At 39.3% G+C, this 20,245-nt stretch overlaps 1 protein-coding gene across 8 annotated transcripts in view; it reads left to right on the forward strand.

Annotated features, from left to right (window-relative positions):
• The window catches only part of CABIN1 (calcineurin binding protein 1), a 117,259-nt gene extending 97,828 nt beyond the window's left edge, over positions 1-19,431 (forward strand). For all 8 annotated transcript variants that reach the window (XM_075110564.1, XM_075110560.1, XM_075110562.1 and 5 more), the window contains 4 exons: positions 5,037-5,328; positions 15,357-15,521; positions 17,333-17,559; positions 18,037-19,431. In XM_075110564.1, coding sequence (XP_074966665.1) covers positions 5,037-5,328; positions 15,357-15,521; positions 17,333-17,559; positions 18,037-18,180 — 828 coding nt within the window. In that variant the 3' untranslated portion in view covers positions 18,181-19,431. The remainder of the gene's footprint in view (positions 1-5,036; positions 5,329-15,356; positions 15,522-17,332; positions 17,560-18,036) is intronic.
• Positions 19,432-20,245: the final 814 nt, after the last annotated feature.

The raw sequence follows: 20,245 nt of genomic DNA on the forward strand, positions 1-20,245 counted from the left end.
TTTCAATATCGGAAGGGTTTGATCATAGCCTCCATGAAGATGAATGATCTCTTTGAAGAGTATGCTGAAATAGTCAAGGTTTTAGAAGATAAGGAGACTGATTTGCAGCCCTGTATAAGTCAGAAATAGTCATAGAGTCATTTAGGTTGGAAAAGACCTTTAAGGTCGTCAATTCCAACCATTAACCTAGCATGGGCAAGTCTACCACTAAACCATGTCCCTAAGCACCACATCTATATGTCTTTTAAAAACTTCCAGCGATGGGCACTCAACCACTTCCCTAGGGAGCCTGTTCCAGTGCTTGACAACCCTTTTGGTGAAGAAATTTTTCCCTAATATCCAATCTAAACCTCCCCTGATGCAACTTGAAGCCATTTCCTCTCGTCTTGTCACTGGTGACTTGGGAGCAGAGACCAACCCCCCCCTCACTCCAGCCCCTCTCAGGCAGCTGCAGAGAGCGAGAAGGGCTCCCCTCAGCCCCCTCTTCTCCAGGCTAAACCCCCCCAGCTCCCTCAGCCGCCCCCCAGCACACTTGTGCTCCAGACCCTGCCCCAGCCCCGCTGCCCTTCTCTGGACACGCGCCAGCACCTCAAGGGCCGCCTTGTCCCGAGGGGCCCAAACCTGAGCCCAGCATTCGAGGTGGGGCCTCCCCAGGGCCGAGCACAGGGGCCCCATCCCTGCCCGGCTCCTGCTGGCCACACCAGTGCTGGCACAAGCCCGGGTGCTGGTGGCCTCCTTGGCCACCTGGGCACTGCTGGCTCATGCCCAGCCGGCTGTCAGCCAGCACCCCCGGGGCCTTTTCCGTGGGGCAGCTTTCCAGCCCCTCTGCCCCAGGCTTGGAGCATTGCCTGGGGTTGGTGTGACCCAAGGGCAGGACTGGACACTTAGTCACAATTCATGTAAGCAGGTGTGCTAATTATTGATCTAAATTTTGGCTTTATACAGACTTCATAACAAGGAATGTTTTTAATAAGTATTTTAAAGTAAAGCAAAGAACATAGCAGATATTCATGGAAGTAATGGACTATTTTTCTCACCATCTGTGACATATCATTTGGACATAATAAACCTTAAATGTTTCTTCCATCCACTTTGATAGCATATTAGTCAAGACAAAAGTAGTACTGCACACTCTTCAATGCCTCATTTTGTTTTTAGATGTTCAGAAGGCTATCTGATCTTGACTAGGTGAAGCTGCAATTACAATGAAGGATACAAACAAGGCAGTAAATGAGTTCTCAACTTATTTCAGTTATATGCACTTGTTTTATGAGTAGCATCCTCATCAATGTAAGAAAAGATTAATTTCTTCTTGGTGACTAAAACCACATTGTAATAAAGCTACCGTATTTCAAATGCAGTGGTGGTAATAGAGATGCTCAGCATGGTGAGGTGGATTGGAGGCTGGGAGGGTAGGAGAATTTCTGTAGTTTTAACTTTGTGCCACAACAAAGTAAAAACTAAAAAAACCCATATTTTAATGAGAAGCCACATAAAACACTGGTGAAGGATTGTCACTGCTTCTCAGTCTTACTATGTTTGTGGAAAATATTCTTTATTGTGCCTTACTGCTTTCATAGCAGTAGAAATAGAGGAATGTGAAGTGCTTCTGGCAAATCCAAGACTTCCTGTAATGAGTTTTTTCTGGGTTTATTTCTCAAATGTGGTGTTACAAATGAATGATTTCCTGGGCGCAGTCACCTGCAGTCTTATGAAATGTGGCTCCATAAGTCTTGAGCAGTGTAGTTAGTGACACTGCCGTGACCTGAGTTTTGTGAATAGCATCTCTTACTGGTCAGAGGTGCTGGAATTCTTGCCCTTACAATAAAAACTAAATATTTTAGAGAAAAGAACGTGTGCTTTGCTTTGGTGCTCCTCTTAGCTTTCTGCTTATGGCTTTTGGGTTTTCTTCAGTTTCTGGGTCCAGTAAAACATATGAAGCGGGTTTAAATCCCTTAAGGCCATATGAGGGGCAGAACACACAGTAGCCAACAGTGGGGCTTTTTTTAAAGGTAGCCTTCTCCTCCTTCTACCCCCACCCTCTCTTTTGGGGGGGGGGGGGGGGGAAGTCATTGTGATAATTTTTTTTTTTTTTCCTTTCAAGGTGTCTCTGTTTCATTCGGTTGAAAAGAACCTGTCTATTTCTAGGAGCCTTAGACAGCTCTTCACCAGGTTGCATCTGGAAGGTTCCCTTTAAAGCCATAAATATGAAAATCTTCCTTGGTATAAGGCTGCACTTTTTGACTACACGTTAGAATTTTTAGTCATGGCTTTACTGAGACAGAAACATCATGTTAGTTTCAGCTTTATTCTTTTACGCGAACTAAATGTTATTCTCTTTATGAGGCAGGTTCGTTCTCTCCAAAAACAAATAATCTTGCCCAAACCGCAACTTCACCCAGAGGAACCAATTCAAAATAAGAACTGATTTATTTTTCTTGTCCCTGATATAGCATCTTTATTTCGAGAGAAATTTAAATTGGAATTTGGTTCCATCTGTGTATAGCAATAAGAGTTGTTTCAGTCTCAACCTTTTCTTTCTGTGTGCCTGATTAGCTACAATTTATAATAAGGCCTTCCTCTTTCCCACATTTGTCGCTGCCTCCATTGCCTAGATAAATGTGTTGTGGCCAACCACCTGGATTCAACCTGGCAGCCAGTTCCCAATGGCATTCCTCAGAGACTTATAGCAGGGCATCATCCTCTCTAATGTCTTGGATGATGGGATGGAGTGAACCCTTAGTGAGTTTGAGAGACACCACCAACTTGGAGGCCATGGTCAGTATGCTGGAGAGCAGGGCTGCCAGTCAGAGGCAATCCTCCAGTCTATTGATATTCATTGACAGGAACTACCTGAAGGTCTCCTGTGCAATATTACTGGCTGGGGAACAGCTCTGCCAAAAAAGATTTGGACCCTTGGACAAGAGGTTGAATAGAGGTCAATGGTGTGCTCGTATGGCAGTGAAACCATAGGGAGCTGGATTGCTTCATCCTGGAAAGGAGAAGACTAATGGAGGGTGGGGATATGGAATTGCTATCTTCAGCCCAGAGGAAGGCACCATTTAGAGTTGCAGCATGAGAAATTTGGATGAAGTTGTAGGAAAAATATGTTCACTGTGAAGGTGGTAAAGGACTAGAACAGGGGACCAGGTGGTAGAATCTCCATCGTTGGTGATATTTGGAACTGGGCTGGACATGGGACCTCAGTAAGCTGAGCTAACTTTGAAGTCAGCTCTCCTTTGAGCAAGTTGGACTAGAGACCTCTGGAGGTCCCTTCCAGTGGGAATTACTCCATGATGTTGTGCTCCTTCTCTCAGTAATCATTTTTCTTCTGAACACCATCCAAATATTGCCAAGTTACTTTCCAAATGTCATCGTTTCTGTATACGGAAATAGCTATGTGTTCTTATAGAAGTACAGTTTGAGGTACAGATATGTTTTGAACAAATATATACCTAATATATGCCTTCATGTATTTCTGCTGAAAACGTTTTGGATGCAATACAAGCACAGAAATTGCAGGTTCCACAGAATGTATTATGTAAGTTAATGAAGTGCATGGGTGTGGAGGGCTTTCCCTCAAAATCACAGCTGAAAACATTTGCTTTTGTGATCTCAATTCTGGCTTACAGCTTTCTTCTGCAGTTTAATTTCCTTCAGGCTTGTGTGATCCCATTTGTGCATCTTGAGACCTTTCGTTTTGGAGCTGATGCTTTAAAAATCAAAAACTTGCTGCTTTCAGAAGCAGAATAGACCTTTTTTGATCCAATATGGTAATTGTTGCGAATGTAGCTACTATATTTATGTGTGTGTGTACATAGAATCTGGCAGGCTTTAATCGTATGCTTTTTAGAGATTAATTAAATTCAGGAGCTTTAAAAATACATTCCACCAATTATGTAAAAAAATGTATTTGTGCGCTTTCCACCTTTGACTTTCAAGGATGCAATTTTTCCAGCTGAAACTTACTCCGTTCTCTGAGTGAAATTCTGCTGACTTTTCTGGCATTGTAATGCATCTTTGACTATCTGGGACATTGGGGGCCAATTTGATTTTACATTTTACAGCAGAACTCTTTTTTTCTATTTCAAACACTCCTATCACCATACTTAAAACAAGTTTTTCTTCATGGTAGAGGTTTGAGAGGTAGAGGTATGAGACAGACAAACAGTTGAGGATTCCATTCAACCATATCTTTTATGGTACAGTAAGTCTCCATTAAATTAAGACTGTAAAGAGCATGAAATAAATGCATTCTGTGGCCTCACAGGCAAGAATACATTATGCGATTGCTGATAAAAATTATAGAGAAGAGACTCATTTTATGGGTACTTTCGTCCCCTTCTTTGGTGAATTTATGTCAGCCTTCTCCTTCTGTCTATATTAACAACACTGCATTAAATTCCTAGATCTGGCTTTGCAGAAAATCATCACTCTTAGTGCCACTGTTCCTTCTGCAAATGCACCAGATCTTCCAGAGCGTTGTTCCAAGTTGGACACCAATGTTACTCAGTTCTGCAGTTATTGGAAATTTATGATTTGGGGTTAGGCTGATCACTTACTTTGCAAGCAAATACATTTTTCTTCTTTCTCCATTTCTTCTCACATCATTCACAAAGAACAATTTCTTTTAATAATCAGCAAATTCTCTTAAAGTGCTGTAGATCTGTTCAGGTCAATGGTTTATCAACATAATTTTAAATGAAAGAATTGTGTCTGTTTGTAAGAGTTTGTAATTCATGCTTAATAGTGGAGTTCAGGAGAGTATGTTGTGAGGGATTTGTTAAGTATAGTATTGTAAATGTGAATATGAATAAATAATCAAGTGCTAATTTGATAAATAGATAGTAAAGAACAGAAAAATAATCTGTAAAGGAGAAAGATTTCTTTATAATAGTGATTGATTTGCTTTAGAGCGGCTGTTTCCTCTGCAAAAAGTTGTACTGCCTGCAGTTATCACTGAAGCAGGTAGCACATGCAGAATTATTGTCATGTATTTCTCACTATCTCTGCCTGCCCTTTTTTGTTTTATGTAGTCCACAGGCGAAGCACCCACAACCCCAAGACATACAAAGGACAACAGAGAGAGCTTCTTCCCAGTAGCGCCGTCTACACTGCATCCTACCCCAGTGAATCCAGACACTGTGACTCCTGAAAATCTCCTGAGACTGAATGATCTGCATTCCAAATCCAAACCAGCCTCTTCCTCTTCATCCTCTTCCTCCTCAGCGTCTTCAGTACCTCCATCACAGGATTCACACAGGGACACTGAGCATCTCCACAGTCAAAATGCAGAGACTGCTCCCCCCATGAGTGATCTCACACATGGTAAGTCTCAGGGAGACAGAATATTCTGGCCCTCTCTAGTCGGTTTGTCAAGGCCTTGTGGTGAGCCAGTGCCTGAGTTCTGATTCCATCCCATTTTCTGATTACTAGACCACATTCAAAATGCTACACAGAGATTTTATCTTGGTCCTGAATTTGGCACATCTACATAATTAATACATGTTTTAATTCCTAGTATAGATTAAAAGAATGACCACTGTCTATGTAACTTGCGTATGTAATCATGGAATAGCAGCCTAAAAATAGTCAAAGGTTTTAAATAGAGAATTTAAGTCTCTAGTAGCATAAAACCATTTGGTGTATTTTCTTCAAAGAGGTAAGGATCTCGTTCTTCAAAATACCTTAAATCTTTAAAAAAGTTAGAAGTGATTGCAATTTAAATAAACTGGTAGACAGCCTTCATCTGACTTAAAAGTGCCTGATTAATAAAATTAAATGCATAGCTATCACTGCCCTGAGATGTGTGTGGAGATACATAACACTGAAAATTCTAAGCTTCTACATGGTTCATAAAGACTTGTCTTGGACAAGAGAGGTGGTTGTGCTTCTTTGTGGGACACTGCGCATGGTAAGGTGGCAGAGCACCTGCCATAGCCTGTAATTCCTTGCAACCGTAGCAGAAACACTGTCTGAAAAAGCATCTGCTGTTGGTTTTGCTCACTGCGTTTGTTCATGACCCTGGGCCCTAACACTACTCGCAAAATGCCATAGACAAAGTCATAGGAACCCAGATAAAATTATGAATGAACCATATACACACGGGTATTGTGAAAAGTGACAGATGAGGATTCAGTAGAAATAGTGCCCAGCTTTATGAGACTTAACGATGCATAATATTAATTAATAATGAATAGACTCTGAACTAGTATGGGTGTTTTGTTCATCTCGTGTTGTGACTTTCTGAAATTTTGATCTGTATACTTCTGGTATTTCTTTCCAAATGTAATCAGCCTTGGCATCTGAATGCATATCATCTTCTGAATTTGTCAGCAACAAAGAACAAATTAGGGCAAAATCAGTTTTCCCAATTTGCTAATCTCTGAGTACAGGGCAAAGCTGAAATTTAACATCCAATATTAGCAGTTGTATTCCAGTGATCTAGTTTTCCTTTTTCACAATTCCAGGGAGAGATTGTCTTGGTGGGGAAGAAGGGAAAGGGGAATGATAAGGAAGGAATGGCTTAGTCAATGTGTAAACCACACTTTTTATTGTCCCTGTGAAGCTGAAGAATGGAGCTGGATGGTGTCATAAGGTATCTTGGCAGGCTTGTTCAACAGGGGGTAATTCATATTTGTGCCTAGAAAACAGGAGTTAAAAAATGAATCCTCTGTGAAGTTGCTGTTCACTTAATAAGGAGACTGGTAGGACTGACAATGGAGATAAGAACTGACGCATTCTTTTGGTTTTTAAACAAAACTCTCAAGCATTTCTGACATGCTTTCCTGTCTGCGATTTCCCAGGCTACGTTGAAGTGATTGGAACGGTTATTTTAATCTTTTTACTTCCTAGGCTTTGTTAGGGTTGTAAAGTTACATATTATTCTTTCTTCTTTCATGCTTTTTATACATCATCTTGGTTGAGGGAGATGGAAGGGCTACCTGCCAAAATTACAACCCTGAAACTGTGTCTGAAGATCAAGAGGCTCTCTCTGCAGAGCTCTTATTGCAGTGCTGAACCATGTGTTGTATCTGGCTTTCTGGCTCTTGGACCTACCTGACAGGTCATTTGTCTAGCTGAGAGAGACACCAATTATTGCTGTGTCCTTTCTTTTCCACTTAATTCTCCTACCTCTGCATCCACATCCTCTAAAAATAATTACTTATAATTCTGTTATAACCCTTTTCAGCTGCCTTTCATTAGCTGTTTCTGTAAAAACTCCTCCCATTTTTAATCTCTTCATCTTTTTTGTCTCTTGTAACCTCCTCCTGTATCTATTTGTTCATGTGAAAGCATTCCATATCAGAGAGTATTAGCTGCTATCATTTTCCTTGATTTCACCTAGAAAAAGGAATGGCTTTCCAAGCGATGTTGATGCTATGCCACTCATTTCTCGTGTAAATATTTGAGTGGGATTTTGTCTAGTACATGACTAACTGGTACAGAATACAGCGTGATGAAGTCCAGCAGCAAAGGGGTGATAGTGGTATTTTCAGCATGAGAGCTTCCTATGCTCAGGCATAAATGTACATGGGACTATTAGCCTTTGTGGCTCAGCCTAAAATTTTCTCTGGGGAAACTAAAATAGGACAATTAAACAGCCTCTCCAGCCTGTCGCACTGTTCCAATATTATACTATTGTAAATTGCTGAAAAATCTTGACATTTTCTTCTTGTTCATTGTCCTTATTCTAATAATGATTCTTATAAGAAATGAACAGGAAAACATTCATGTCTGAGTTTTGATACTAAGAGAAGATTTTTGTACTTGGAATTATTTAAAGTAACGTGTTTTCCTTAAGGCCAGCTATTTACCAAACTGGAATATAAAATCAAGAGTAGAAGAGTAACGCTCCCCCCCACCCTTGAATTCATGTCCATTTAAGGCCTAAGCATTTCAATATAAAAACAAAAAGGTCATGATATAGCTGTCCAAACTTAGAAATTCAGAGCTAAGGAAGACAATTTTTTCTGTAGTGTGTAGGGAAGCTGCACTCCATAAGCCATGTGAATATTCTGCTATAATTTCAGATGTTTGTTATCTAGGTACAACAGGGCAAGTAAAAGTGTAAATGTATTTCAACCTGTAGAACTTTTAGACTTTCAGAAGCACAAGAAATAAATGCAAATTAGGACAGTTGCGTGGAAAGGTAAGTAGCACTATTCTAATAGTGAGCAATGAAGTTAAATTGTTTAAGTGTGTGTAGGCAACAGCAGATTCCCTAAATGACAGATGTTCAAAATAAAGACAGTGTTGAAGTGACAAGTCTTAAGAATTCAGTAATGATGCTGTAATATGGCAGTTGATTCTGTAAGCTTTTAATTGGGTGTCATGAGTGGTTTTAGGTGTAAAGAGCATCTTTTCCCAGAAGTCTGTGGCCTAGTTTATTTTAACAACTGATACAAGGCCTTAGGTTGATACTGAGTTCTCAGAAGACTGAGGCAATTTACATAAGGGAGAGGGAAACCCTGCAAAGAATTTGTCAACTCTCTAATTTTGCATTGACAGCATCTGTCTTCGTATTAAAACAGTGCATGGTGCAAGAGTTCACCTTGATTCCTCACAGTTTCTAGATATCTGGATATCAGTGGACATCTGCAATCCCTGCTTTCGTCTGAGTGAAAGAATGGAGATTGTAGGTCGTCATCTTTAGTTGGGTTTAGCCACATACTGATCTCAGTGTCTCCTGAGTTGGCCTGTCATAAATTTCTAAAGACAAAACACAGATTTTAAGAGCATGTATTTCAGTGTACTAAAAACTTCCTGCTTACACAAAATGCTCAAAGTATTTGGCCCTGTTGGCCAAGCCTTTGTTAACGATGGATTTCAGTTTAAACTTTGAGGTACTCTTTAAATGACTGGAAGTAATAACATGCAACCCTCTTAACCGCAATTAGTGTCTTAATTGGAGGTATTTCTGACCTTTACCCTTCAAATTCCTGAATTTTATTTACTCAATCCAACACTGTGCATGAAATCCTTTGAAATTAAACTGATGTTGTTTTTATGTGTGTTGTTTTTATTGTTTTTATGTACCTATGTTAGATGAGTAAGAAAAATAGGTCAAGAATGGCAGCTTCCCATCTGTGGTCTGCGAGGTACATAGCCGGGGTTTAGAGCAGGCTGGGCAGGTTTCTGGTCCAAGAGGCTCTCTAGCCCCGTGCACCCTTAGATCCCCCTGAAAATCCCAGGGAGCTGCTGGCCTATGGATATCTTACATTAATGGAAAACATCTTCTGGAGACCTGTTGTAAAAAGACTTGTAAAAGAACGTGGTAATGCTGCTGTATTGTTACAGTATGTTTCAGTCTCACTAGTTTTAGATTACTCCCAGCAGCATAAAATTTACTTATATTCCTGCACAAATGAAGACTTGATCTAGGCTCATGTATTTTTTTAATTGAAGTTGTGTTTTATTTTGTTTTAAAAAGAGAGAAAGTTGGTATTGAACTTCAGGGCATTTCTTTACCGATACACGTGCCAGCTTTTTGCACCTCTGGGAAACTTGGCAGGAAATGTTTTTGGGGACAGGAATTCTGCTACCTCTCCTGTTAAACTGGCCCCAGCATGGCTGCTCCAGGGACCTGGTAGCTTGGGCATTAGTATGGGCCAGAGACTATTTCCAGGAAGCACGTTCAGAGCAGCCACCTGTTGTAAGTTTTACTTGCATCAGTGTTGTTCTGTGACTATGGCATTAGGAAGCAGTTTGGGGTATGTCTCATGTAATTGTACAGTAGACTCTCTGTCCAGGCCCCTAACGATAAATCTAGCAGTATGCCATGTTATTACAGTGCAAACTTCTGTTCACCAGACTGCTTGAATTTCTTTAATTTCAGGGGGCAATAGAACTTGTGTTCTGCAGCTTTTCGCCTCCACAATTACTCTGCTGCTTAATTTTTAACACATGGCTTTGTGTGTCAGCTTTGAATGTAATTTCCTGAATTTGGCATTTCAAGTCAAATACTTATTTCTACCGCTGTGACTTCAGTAGTGTTTTTTTAGAAAGAAATTTCATGGCAGGATATTTGGAAGTAATTTAGAGAAAGAAAATGTGTAAGGAAAGGATATGGAGTATACCTACTGCATCCCATGATGAACTAAATAGTGCCTCACTGCCTGCTGTGGTGTAGTACCTCATGGCAGATACGATTTGAGGGCTAACGCCCCCAGTATCTCTGTAGGTCAGCATCCTTTTCAAGCTGTGTTCAGCTTAACCAACCTATGTTCCAGTGTAGTCTTTCTGTTGACTTAGTAGCACAGTGTATGAGGAAACTCTGAGCTCCTTCAAATTCAAGCTTTCCATGGCTTTTGCAACTGCTGTATGGGGGGAAAAAAAAGCTGTATTAGTTCCCTGCACTCTGGAGGGTGAGGCATATGGAATACAGAAAACTAATTGGTTTTACATTAGCACTATTCTTGATGTCCATTTCTAATGTGGAAAGATATTTACGCCACTGTGTCAGGGAGCACAGGATCAGACCCATTTCCAACACCATAAAAAAAAAAGGAATAATAATACCTTTTATGGCAAATAAGTAACAGTTCTGTGAACAACTGCATGTGCTCTGAGTGGCCATTAAAATACAAAATAAACCAGTAAACTAATCCCAGTGGGACTAGTAAAATAAGTATTTCCTAGTGTCTGCAGGCACACAAAATTCAATCCTTACTCTTTTGAAGTGGTTGGAAGGCAAGGTAGTACAGATTTGCTAAATCAGAGTAGTGTATTTTCAGGCTTTTTTGTCTTGACACACAGAAATGCTGGGGAAGGTGTTCTGCAGAGGGATGAAGGCAAGTGGTGCAATTGCTTTATTTAAGCAGTTAAAGCTGTTGTCTGTTCATTTCTCCAAGCATTTGCTTTTCAAATCATGTTAGTATTCTGTCCTGGAGTTCAAAGCTCAGCTCCTTCCTTTTTCCTATAATGAAATGTTGTTTTGTGCAGCACTGTAAGCTGTTTGTGTCCTTTAACCTATCATTGCTGTAATACTTCAAACTGCTTCCACCAGAAACTGGAAAACATTTTTCCCAGGTGCTAGTCACATTTTCTGGGCTTGTCTCTCAGTTGTCATGTCATAGATTTAGTGCATGACTAAAGGATTTTTTGAAATTACACATAAAATGTTTTATAACACTCTAATGTTAATGTCTCACACCTGACAGCATGATGAAATCAAATGATTAAGTCTACAGTGCAGTGCAGAGAGACCAGAGCAGCTGTTTACTGGTTACAGTACCACTGCTTTTAAAATTTCTCCACATCTGCAAATTGCCAAGTGAATATTTTTGATGGTGTTATTTTTCATTTTATCCACATCAGAAGAGCAAAGTAAATTGTCTCAGTATAAAAATGGTTGCAGGAATTGTATAATCAACGTGTTTATAGTGTGCGGACATACGTATATAGTGTATTTTCTGTATAAAGGGAGACTGAGAGAGAGAATATTAACTGTGATGAAGTCATGAACCCAGGCGCCCGCTATAGGCATCTGCAAACACTGGTTACCCTAGCAACAAGTGGAAAGAGGTTGGAGAGGAAAGCTGGAGTAGGTTGTTGCATTGAATTGTTTTCAGCTTGTTTCTTCCTCACTAAAGCAGGGAGATGTTGAAAGGTATGATGTCCCTCTTTCTATGTGTGTACTATTTTATATATATTTAGACATTTGTTGGGAAAGGGAAGGCTAAAATAAAAATACTTGTAATTCAGCTCGATTGGAGACTAACTTTTCAATATAAATAATAATATGCATTGCAAATCTGTGGTTTTTCAATGTGCTTAATTTTTGTGTGTTGTGCTGTAAGGTGCTAAACGGATCTCCAGAGTACAGTACCTGTCCCATCTTCAGCCTGGAGACAACTGGCTGTTGCACATTGCATCTTCAGAAACTGATTTTATTTTAAGCTGGGTTTGTAGAGCTGATGTCTGAAAACGTGCCGGGACAGTACAAGTACTGGGTAGTACCAAAAGATTTGTTAACTGATGTTAAATCTGAGCTTCTGAACACCTTAAGAACATGCTGTACATTCTCGTGCTCTTGCACTTGTGCAGAATATTGTGGATCATGAGTTAGTGGAGTCTTTACCTCCCTGGGGAAAGTTTTTATTAGAAAAACTAGGACATTATGTTCAGGGCTATAACAGCATCTACTACAAGATAAATATCAAGATATTCTCTTCAGAAATTTGTTTTAGACAAATAATAGGAGATCCAACTGTGTGTTTCTTGATCATCCTCTCTTTTGCCCTTTTCATCTGTAATGAAAAAAGATGTAATAAATATTCCTGCACTATATTAAAGTAAATTAGTATAAATAATAGATATACATGTGAAACAAACAGCTCCTGTAATTTTCAATAATTTTTTAAAATATTTTGTTCATTAACTTCATTTTTAACTTAGAAATAATGCCACTCAAGTGACTATTAAAAAATAAATTAAAATTTGCAGTCCTAAAAGAAAAAAGTGTATGACACAATCAGGGGATAGAATTCAGTCACTGTGTATTTAACACCTCTGACAGCAAGGGATTGATTAACAGGTAGTGGTTCTTGATTTCTCAGGTACTGAAGGATGCAGCCTAATAGAATATTAACAAGTGTGGTTTCCAGAAGTGCAGTGATAGAAATACGCGCTTAGTGTGCCAGACTGCTGCCCTTTCATTTCCATTCACTTCTACATGAAAAAGGGCTGACACATAATTTCAATAATATTGAATCTAATTTTACTACACTGGGTCTTCAAAACTAACAAAACCAAATATGATATGGAAGGTGGACGTGCTTATGAGTATGCTGGTTGCTCATAAAAGAACATTGACTGATACCACTTCTGTAGCATCTTCCTGGAAACAGGCTGCTCAAAAGAGCTTTTGTCAGTGGGGCATAATTTAGTTAAAATAAAGCACAGCAAATCAGCTTAAGCAATGATTAAGCTTATAATTAAACAAATACTATAATCGGCATAAGAGGTGGAGTTTTGTCATGAAACAATAATGCAAATCAGAACTCTTATTTTGAATGGTAAACGAATAAGTCCCTAACATAATTTAGCAGTTGTGTACATACAAAACTGTTCTCAGTTAGCAGTATGGTTGAGGCTCTAGGATTTGCAGTTTATTTGTATATAGTATTGTATCTACTAAATTAATTACTGTTTTTGTATTCTTGGTTAATAGGTGGTTAAGAAAGCTTCTGTTAGTACTTCCCCATGATACTTAATACTGTGAGTTTGGAGTGTTGGAGTAAGTTAAAAAGGAGTTGAATTAGCTGTTTTGTAGGGTAATCTTCTGAAACCATCATTTTCATCTCAGTTTTCTTCAAATGTTGGTATAATATTCCTTCTATCTTTTGATCAAGCGTCTTGTGACCATTTCAGTGTGAGAGTCTTCTGGGTTTAGACTATAGCTCACTGCCCAATGCTAGCAGTGTAATGCGATATTTGTATTCTGGCTTCAGGCCACGTTAGGGCTGGTCCTTCATCGTACAGTCTCTTGTACTTTGTTAGCATGTGGTTAAATCATGCCTGTATCTGGTATAAAGGGCAGGCAAATACACAAAATGATCCTTCAGCTATCCTGTGCTTCTTAAGCAGGGAGCAATGCATTATGATTTTCCTAGTCAAGATTCCTGTGGTTAAGTACTTCCTTCCCTGTTGTTTTTAAGCTGATTTGGTCTATTAATACAAAATATGTATAGATGCAACTATTATTTTCCTACTTCAATATTGTATTTTGAAGTATCCATAGAGAAATGTGCAAGAGAGGGCTGAGAACGAGGACTACATTCTTCTGCATTAGACCTTTCCATTTTGTGCTTGATAGTGAGCGGAACATCACAGAACAGAAGCTGCCTGTGATTTCTGTTGTAGTGTGTGACCTTTCCTTTTCAAGAACTATTGGAGAATTCTCTACAACCAAACTCATTTATCCTAAGGCTTATATTGGCTATCCGCTACAAGTTCAGATGATGGGTTCTTTTCTTTACCAATGGAAATTGGTGGATGAAAGAACTTAACGGCCTGCTTTAGTAAGTCTTTTGGTTTTTTACAAATTATTCAAGAACCCTAGAAAATCTAATCCATTAAAAAGGTTGCATCCTTCGAACTGCATTGATCTGACTTTTACCAAACTGTTAAGCTGTAATGTTGTCTTAGGCATTTTCAGCAAGGGGAACTCCTGTACAGGAGAATATTACCATGGTAAATTCCACGTTCTTATCTACATTGATGAAGACGGAAAAGTGTTTTCAACGCTTGAGGGGGTGGGAGTATTTTTCCAATGAGGAAAGGTTGAAATATATATTCCTTTTTAAGACGTTATATTGTCAAAATCCTAAGTTAATTTAGAGAATTTTAGAGGAAGTTAAACTGTGAATATACATTGCATCTGCCTGTCTGTGATAGATGCCTGTGCATACCTTAGCCTGTGTAAATATAAGGTGATTCAAATTAGACTAGACAGCCCTCTGTTTTTGAAGAATGTCTTCATTTTTACCAGAGAATAAGAGCTTCTTTGTGTGTCCATAGCCTTTAAAGGCTAGCTCTTGTTTCAGTCTGCCCTTCCCAGCAAGGGCATCAGTAGCTCTCAGTAGTTCAGTGAAAATTTCTCGTTATGTACAATATGCAGCTCTGTGCAAGAAAACTGGTTTAACACTACATTAATTTAAAAGCAGATACATCTGCTACCTAATAAAGAGATTGTATACACACGCACAGATGTTGAGTTATAAACATCCCAAGTTCTGGAATAGCAGATGGTAGGAATTTTCTACTAATGTATTTATAGAGGTACAGTGGACATACCAGTGAAAAGTAGGTATTTACTGTAACTTCATATTGGTTTCATAAAAAACAGAGTTGGCTCCATTAACTGGATGTTCACAGTAATTAATCTTCCTTACCAGTAAGATGCACTTCAGTATAGTGTATACCTATGGTTGCAGATCAGAGAGGGGCCCATCAATGACAGCTGGCTCTTCATTAAGGGTGATGTATTTTGCTCGCCAGGTGTGGCAGGTGTTTCAACCCTTACATTTCCAAAGGAGAATGGTCAGTTGCATGTGTTTTTCTTGCAGATGTGCAGAGATAACAAAATGTCATACACAATAATTTTTTCTTTCACTTTTTAAATTACATTTACTTTTTTTTTTAGTTTGAATTGGTGGCACCAAGTGTGAAAAAGTTGGTATTGTCATCTTAGCTTGCCAATATTTGATTTCACTCAGTCATGTTATGGTTTAGAAATAGAGCAAGGGTTAAAAAAAAAAATTTCTACCAGTTGGTTAGACAGCAAAAGGATTGAGGCTTAGGAGAGAGATCAGGATGTCTCTTAATCTGTGAATTATATTTCATTAATAAAGAGGAAGAAGAGCTTGAAGTGCCTTTGGAGGGGCTTGGATTTCAGCAACAGGAGTCACGGCTTTGTCAGCAGATGAAAATGGCTACAGTTGCACCCTCACCAGAGCCTGTTTGCTGGCAAGTGGAATCAATGACCAGCACAAATTCAGGACATGTTTGTACCCAAGGTAGGAGCTCTTTGTGCTTCAAAACATTCTGAAAATGGGTGGTTAACTGTGGAGCAGTCTCTAGGGATTGATCAACTGGAAAGTTGTGATGCATATTCTTCACTTCCTCTGCTTGCCTTCCAGTCAAGTATTCCAGAGTTTAGAGGCATTCCTGGCAATGTCCCAGCTCCCTGTGAAAGTGCCTTGTCATCCCTTAATGGTTATTCTTTTTGGTGCATGACTCTCAATACTAAATACCACGTCAGCAAAGCCAAATAAAAAACCTCCCAGTACCGGGCTATCACACTATATAGTTTGTTCACCCTTTAAAGTAGAATTTTTCTTTTAATTGAAGTCTTATATAGGGGCACTATGACAACACTTTGGATTACACTATTGGAATATTTAGCAGAAGGAGACCATTTTTCACAAAACGTGACTGGCTCAGTCTGAGTAAACATAAAAACCAGCATTACAGCAGATAATGCTTTCTATCCCACCTCTGGCTCCTTCCCAAAAAAGTTAGGAGCTGGTGTTTTAATTGAAAAAAATGTAAAACTTGTTGTTTTAGGTGGGCTTAATGTAGATATTCATTTTTGGCGTATCTCATTTTTCCTTATTTGTGAGAGGCAGATTATCCTGTGTCTGATTACTGCAACATTTCTGGTACTTTACTCTGAAATGATTGGCTGCCGCTGGAGATGGGTCACTGACCTGGATGGAAAGCCATGCCTCGTCTCTTGTGGCAGTTCTTACATTCTTGTGTAAGGTTGGGAACATACAATTCAATTTTGTGTCCCTTAGTAGCTAGTTCTACTGCTGGTTGGTTTCAGGAGAGCATCAGGAAGCTGGCATTTTATTTTTGCTGTGTTTAAGTGGCCATGTCAGTTCCAGAAATCTGCAAGAGATGGATTTGACAAGACTGAATCTGTAAAAATGTATATGAACACCTGTCATTATTATCAGTCTGAGATAGACTCCGGTGTTTTCATTCATGTAACTTTAAAAAAAAAAACAAACAGTTTAGACTCTATATGAGGCAGCATTATTAGTAAGAGATCAAGAAATCTCTTTTAATGAATTCTCAAGTTTTAATGTGAAAGCATTGTCTTCTACTGGTTATTGTTGTATATATATTATTTTGTAATGTGATAGTGCCTAAGGAAGGGCTGGATCCCTCTTCACTTAGGGATGAGCCCTGTCTGAGCAAGTTTGCATTGTAAGGACCATAATCTGAGACACTTGGGAAGTATGTGGAAAGGAGTGTGGCAGTCAGTCACATGAACACACCAAGGAAGTTTTTATGGCAAGATTTGAAGAGAGTAATGAGGAAATTTTGGGTGTTACAATGTATTTTTCTTAAATTGTTGAGAAGTTGCTATCTCAATAACCCAAGAGGCAGTTCTATGGTGGAGAAAATTAAGACTCATAAGTAAAGCTAAGTAGCTGTATTTGTTGTATTACAGAATGGAGATGCAGTTAGAATGCAAAGATAAGATGATTGCATCTGAAACAACAAGTGGGGAAATGGCATTTGTAGAAACCTTCTAACTAGATGTAGATGGGTCAGTGCTACACTGCCTCTTGTCATGCTTGGTCAGACTGAGTTTCTGCTGTCCAGTAAGACTTCTGAAAAGATTATTACTGGTTCCAGTTGTCATTATAGAATCTTGAGGCCCTTTCTTCTTCTGCTTCTGAGCCTTCATTAAAGCAAGGCTTGAAAAAAGGCCTTCTGAGCCAGCCATGTCTAAAAATGAACGGTTCCCTCTTCTTTGACATCTGAAATCCTAGATAGCTTCCTAACATGTTTTTTCTTATTATTTTCTGTTCAGCCTCCAGCTCCAAGCCTGAACTCAGCTCCAGTTCACAGACTTTGGGAAGTCAGCAGAACAAGACAGATGGCACCCGAGTAAAATCTCGCATTCTGCCCAACATGCCAAAGCTTTTCATACCTTCATCTGTCACCAAATTTCCACCCGAGATCACTGTCACTCCACCCACTCCCACCCTCCTTTCTCCAAAGGGCAGCATTTCAGAAGAGACCAAGCAAAAATTAAAGGTAATAAAAGGGAAACAGTAATTTTTCAGATTGTTTTTATCTTAATTCTCCCCTCAGTGAAATACTTGTATGAAAGAACCACAGTTCCTGTCCCCAGTTCATAACCAGAGATAGAATAAGCAGTGGAAGAAGATGCTAGCTGTTATCAGCAGGAGCCATTTTTAAAGGACTGGTGAAATACTGGCATGGGTGAAATCATAGCTATTCTAGTCCTTACCCTTTTTCTGAGGGAATTAGAAAGAATTACAAAAATGGGTGAGGGAGCTAGTGCAGCCATTGCAACTCATAGGTTAGTGGAAACTAGCAGAATATTACCTGTGGGGAAGCCTACTGGTAAGTTATATGTTGTTTCACATTAGGATGCCATATCTTTTATAGATGTAAGAGAGCTATTGAATGTGAAGGCATAGCAACCAGTTGGCTTTTATCCCTGTGATCATTTAGCAATATATTCTCTTTCTCTCTTTTTGGGATCAGTCTGCTATTTTGTCTGCTCAGTCTGCAGCGAATGTAAAGAAGGAGAGCCTTTGTCAGCCAGCTTTGGAAATCTTAGAGACCTCAAGCCAGGAGTCCTCACTGGAAAGTGATACTGATGAAGATGATGACTACATGGACATATGAATGAATTCTGGCCATCATCAACACCAACCATACAACCATTCTTGTTGCCAGCTTTTCTGGCAGTTGAAACACCTTTGTTGGCATTACTCTCCATTTAATCGGCATCACTGTGTTCTTCACTTTCATTACCTTTATCATCACTACCACTTGTATGGCCTTCAAAATCTTCACCGTTTTCCCCATCATGGTGCTTGATGGAAAGAATGATTGTTTACCAGACAGTTAATTAATTTGGACCATGCTGTCACCTTTAACATCAGTAAATCCAAGGATGTTTTGAGCTGCAATTCACATCTCTCTACTGTTCCTGCCTCTTCAAACCAGAGTCTTGGGAGTCACTCTGGTAGCTCTTTTCTGTAGCATTTTCTTCCTTTTAGTTTTCATTTTGCATTTTCCCCACTAGTTAAGTTTTTCTCCCTCTAATTCAACAACCTAACGTCTGTCTAGCGATGCCACGATTAGTCTAGCAGCTCTTTCTAAGGTGAATGGAGTAGGAAAAATTTGCTGAGCTGGTAGAGGTTTCAATTGCATCGAGAAAGTCTGTGGCTTTTTTGTGGGGCAAGAAGGGTAAGCTGAGAATCTGTCACCTCCTTGGCACTGCTCAGTGCTTTGTTGGAATTTGACTCAGTGACAATAGGCAAAGAACCAGCTTTTCCAGGCAGACGAGAGAGGTTGGCCTCCTCTTTGTGTTCATTTCACACCAATGTATGAGGTCCAGCAAAAATTATCTACCTGAATGTTGGCTTACAGAACTGATCTTTCCAGAATTGTCTTACAGTCCTTTCTCTTATAATGCCTTGGACAAGCATTTTGAATTGGGGGCTAGATGATATTTTTATGGTGGTATTGAAAATACTGGAAATATTTCAATACCATTTCAGTAATGCCTGTTTTTTACAGAATGACACGAAAAGGTGTTTTTTATCTATCTGCAGAGGGACTGCTCACAGTTATTTATATGAGAAAATAATGGTAACAAAGATCCTTTTTTTTTTTCTACTAAATGCTACCTTTGTAAAATAATAAATGCAAACCATGAAAAAAAATACGTCACACTATATATACACACACGTGCGCCCACACACACATATATGTGTGTGTGTACATACATATATGTATGTATATGAAAAAAGGAAATGCATACAGCTTGCGATGTCGGATTTCTCTGTGTTTGGGGGAGGTGGTTTTCTGTAAAATGCAGAGCTTTGTATAAACTTTTTGTTTTTTCTAATAAAGTTGAAATGTACTGTTGTCTCTGTCTGAGAGGGCAAGGTGACATGGTTCTGGAAAAAGTAGTGCTCCTCCCTTCCTTCTGTTTCTTGGATAAGAAGGTAGTGGAGGAAGGCAATGGGGGGGGAAACCTCTTCCTTTTCTGAAGACTGCCAGAGCATTTCAGATGGGTTTCGTCTTGTGTGACCCAGAACCCGGGTCAGTCACTGTTGCTAAGGTTGCCTGAAACAAGTTCACTTCCCCATTGAGACATGATCTGAATTCTTTTTCACCTATCTGAGTATCTTTGAATACTGATGAACAACGTAAGGGGGAAGACAACATATGGTGAACAGGATCACATAGAATACTTGGCCGTACAAATTAGCATTTAATTCACTATTGCAGCAATCACTGTCATTCACCTTAAGAATGGTGACTGGGCCTTGGATAAAAAGCAGCAGCATCAAACTTTGTATTGCAAGTTTATTCTCATATTTTGGGTTATTTGTTTTGAACAAAATGTAATTTGTAAGCAAGGGAGTATGTCCATCTTGGGCATATTAGCAACTGTTAGTGTAAATTGTTCACTTGCTACAAGCAATAGGTGAGCTGGATGCAGCTGATGTGGAAAAGGTCAGGTAACTGAATGGTAAAAGCAAATGCATATTTTCAGCAGTAATATGTTTTCAGGATTTGTTCTTTAGTTTGGTATAAGTTATTATAAATACAGTGTATAACACCCTGTATAGTCATTGACCAGTAATAGGCTAAGGTGTAGCTATAGATAATCAGGCATGATCTTTATTTTTTTTAGAAGATAGCACAGGAGAAAAGAAGTCAGCATCTTACGAGA

The sequence above is a fragment of the Phalacrocorax aristotelis genome, chromosome 15 (genome assembly GCF_949628215.1).
Source record: "Phalacrocorax aristotelis chromosome 15, bGulAri2.1, whole genome shotgun sequence".
NCBI lineage: Eukaryota > Metazoa > Chordata > Aves > Suliformes > Phalacrocoracidae > Phalacrocorax > Phalacrocorax aristotelis.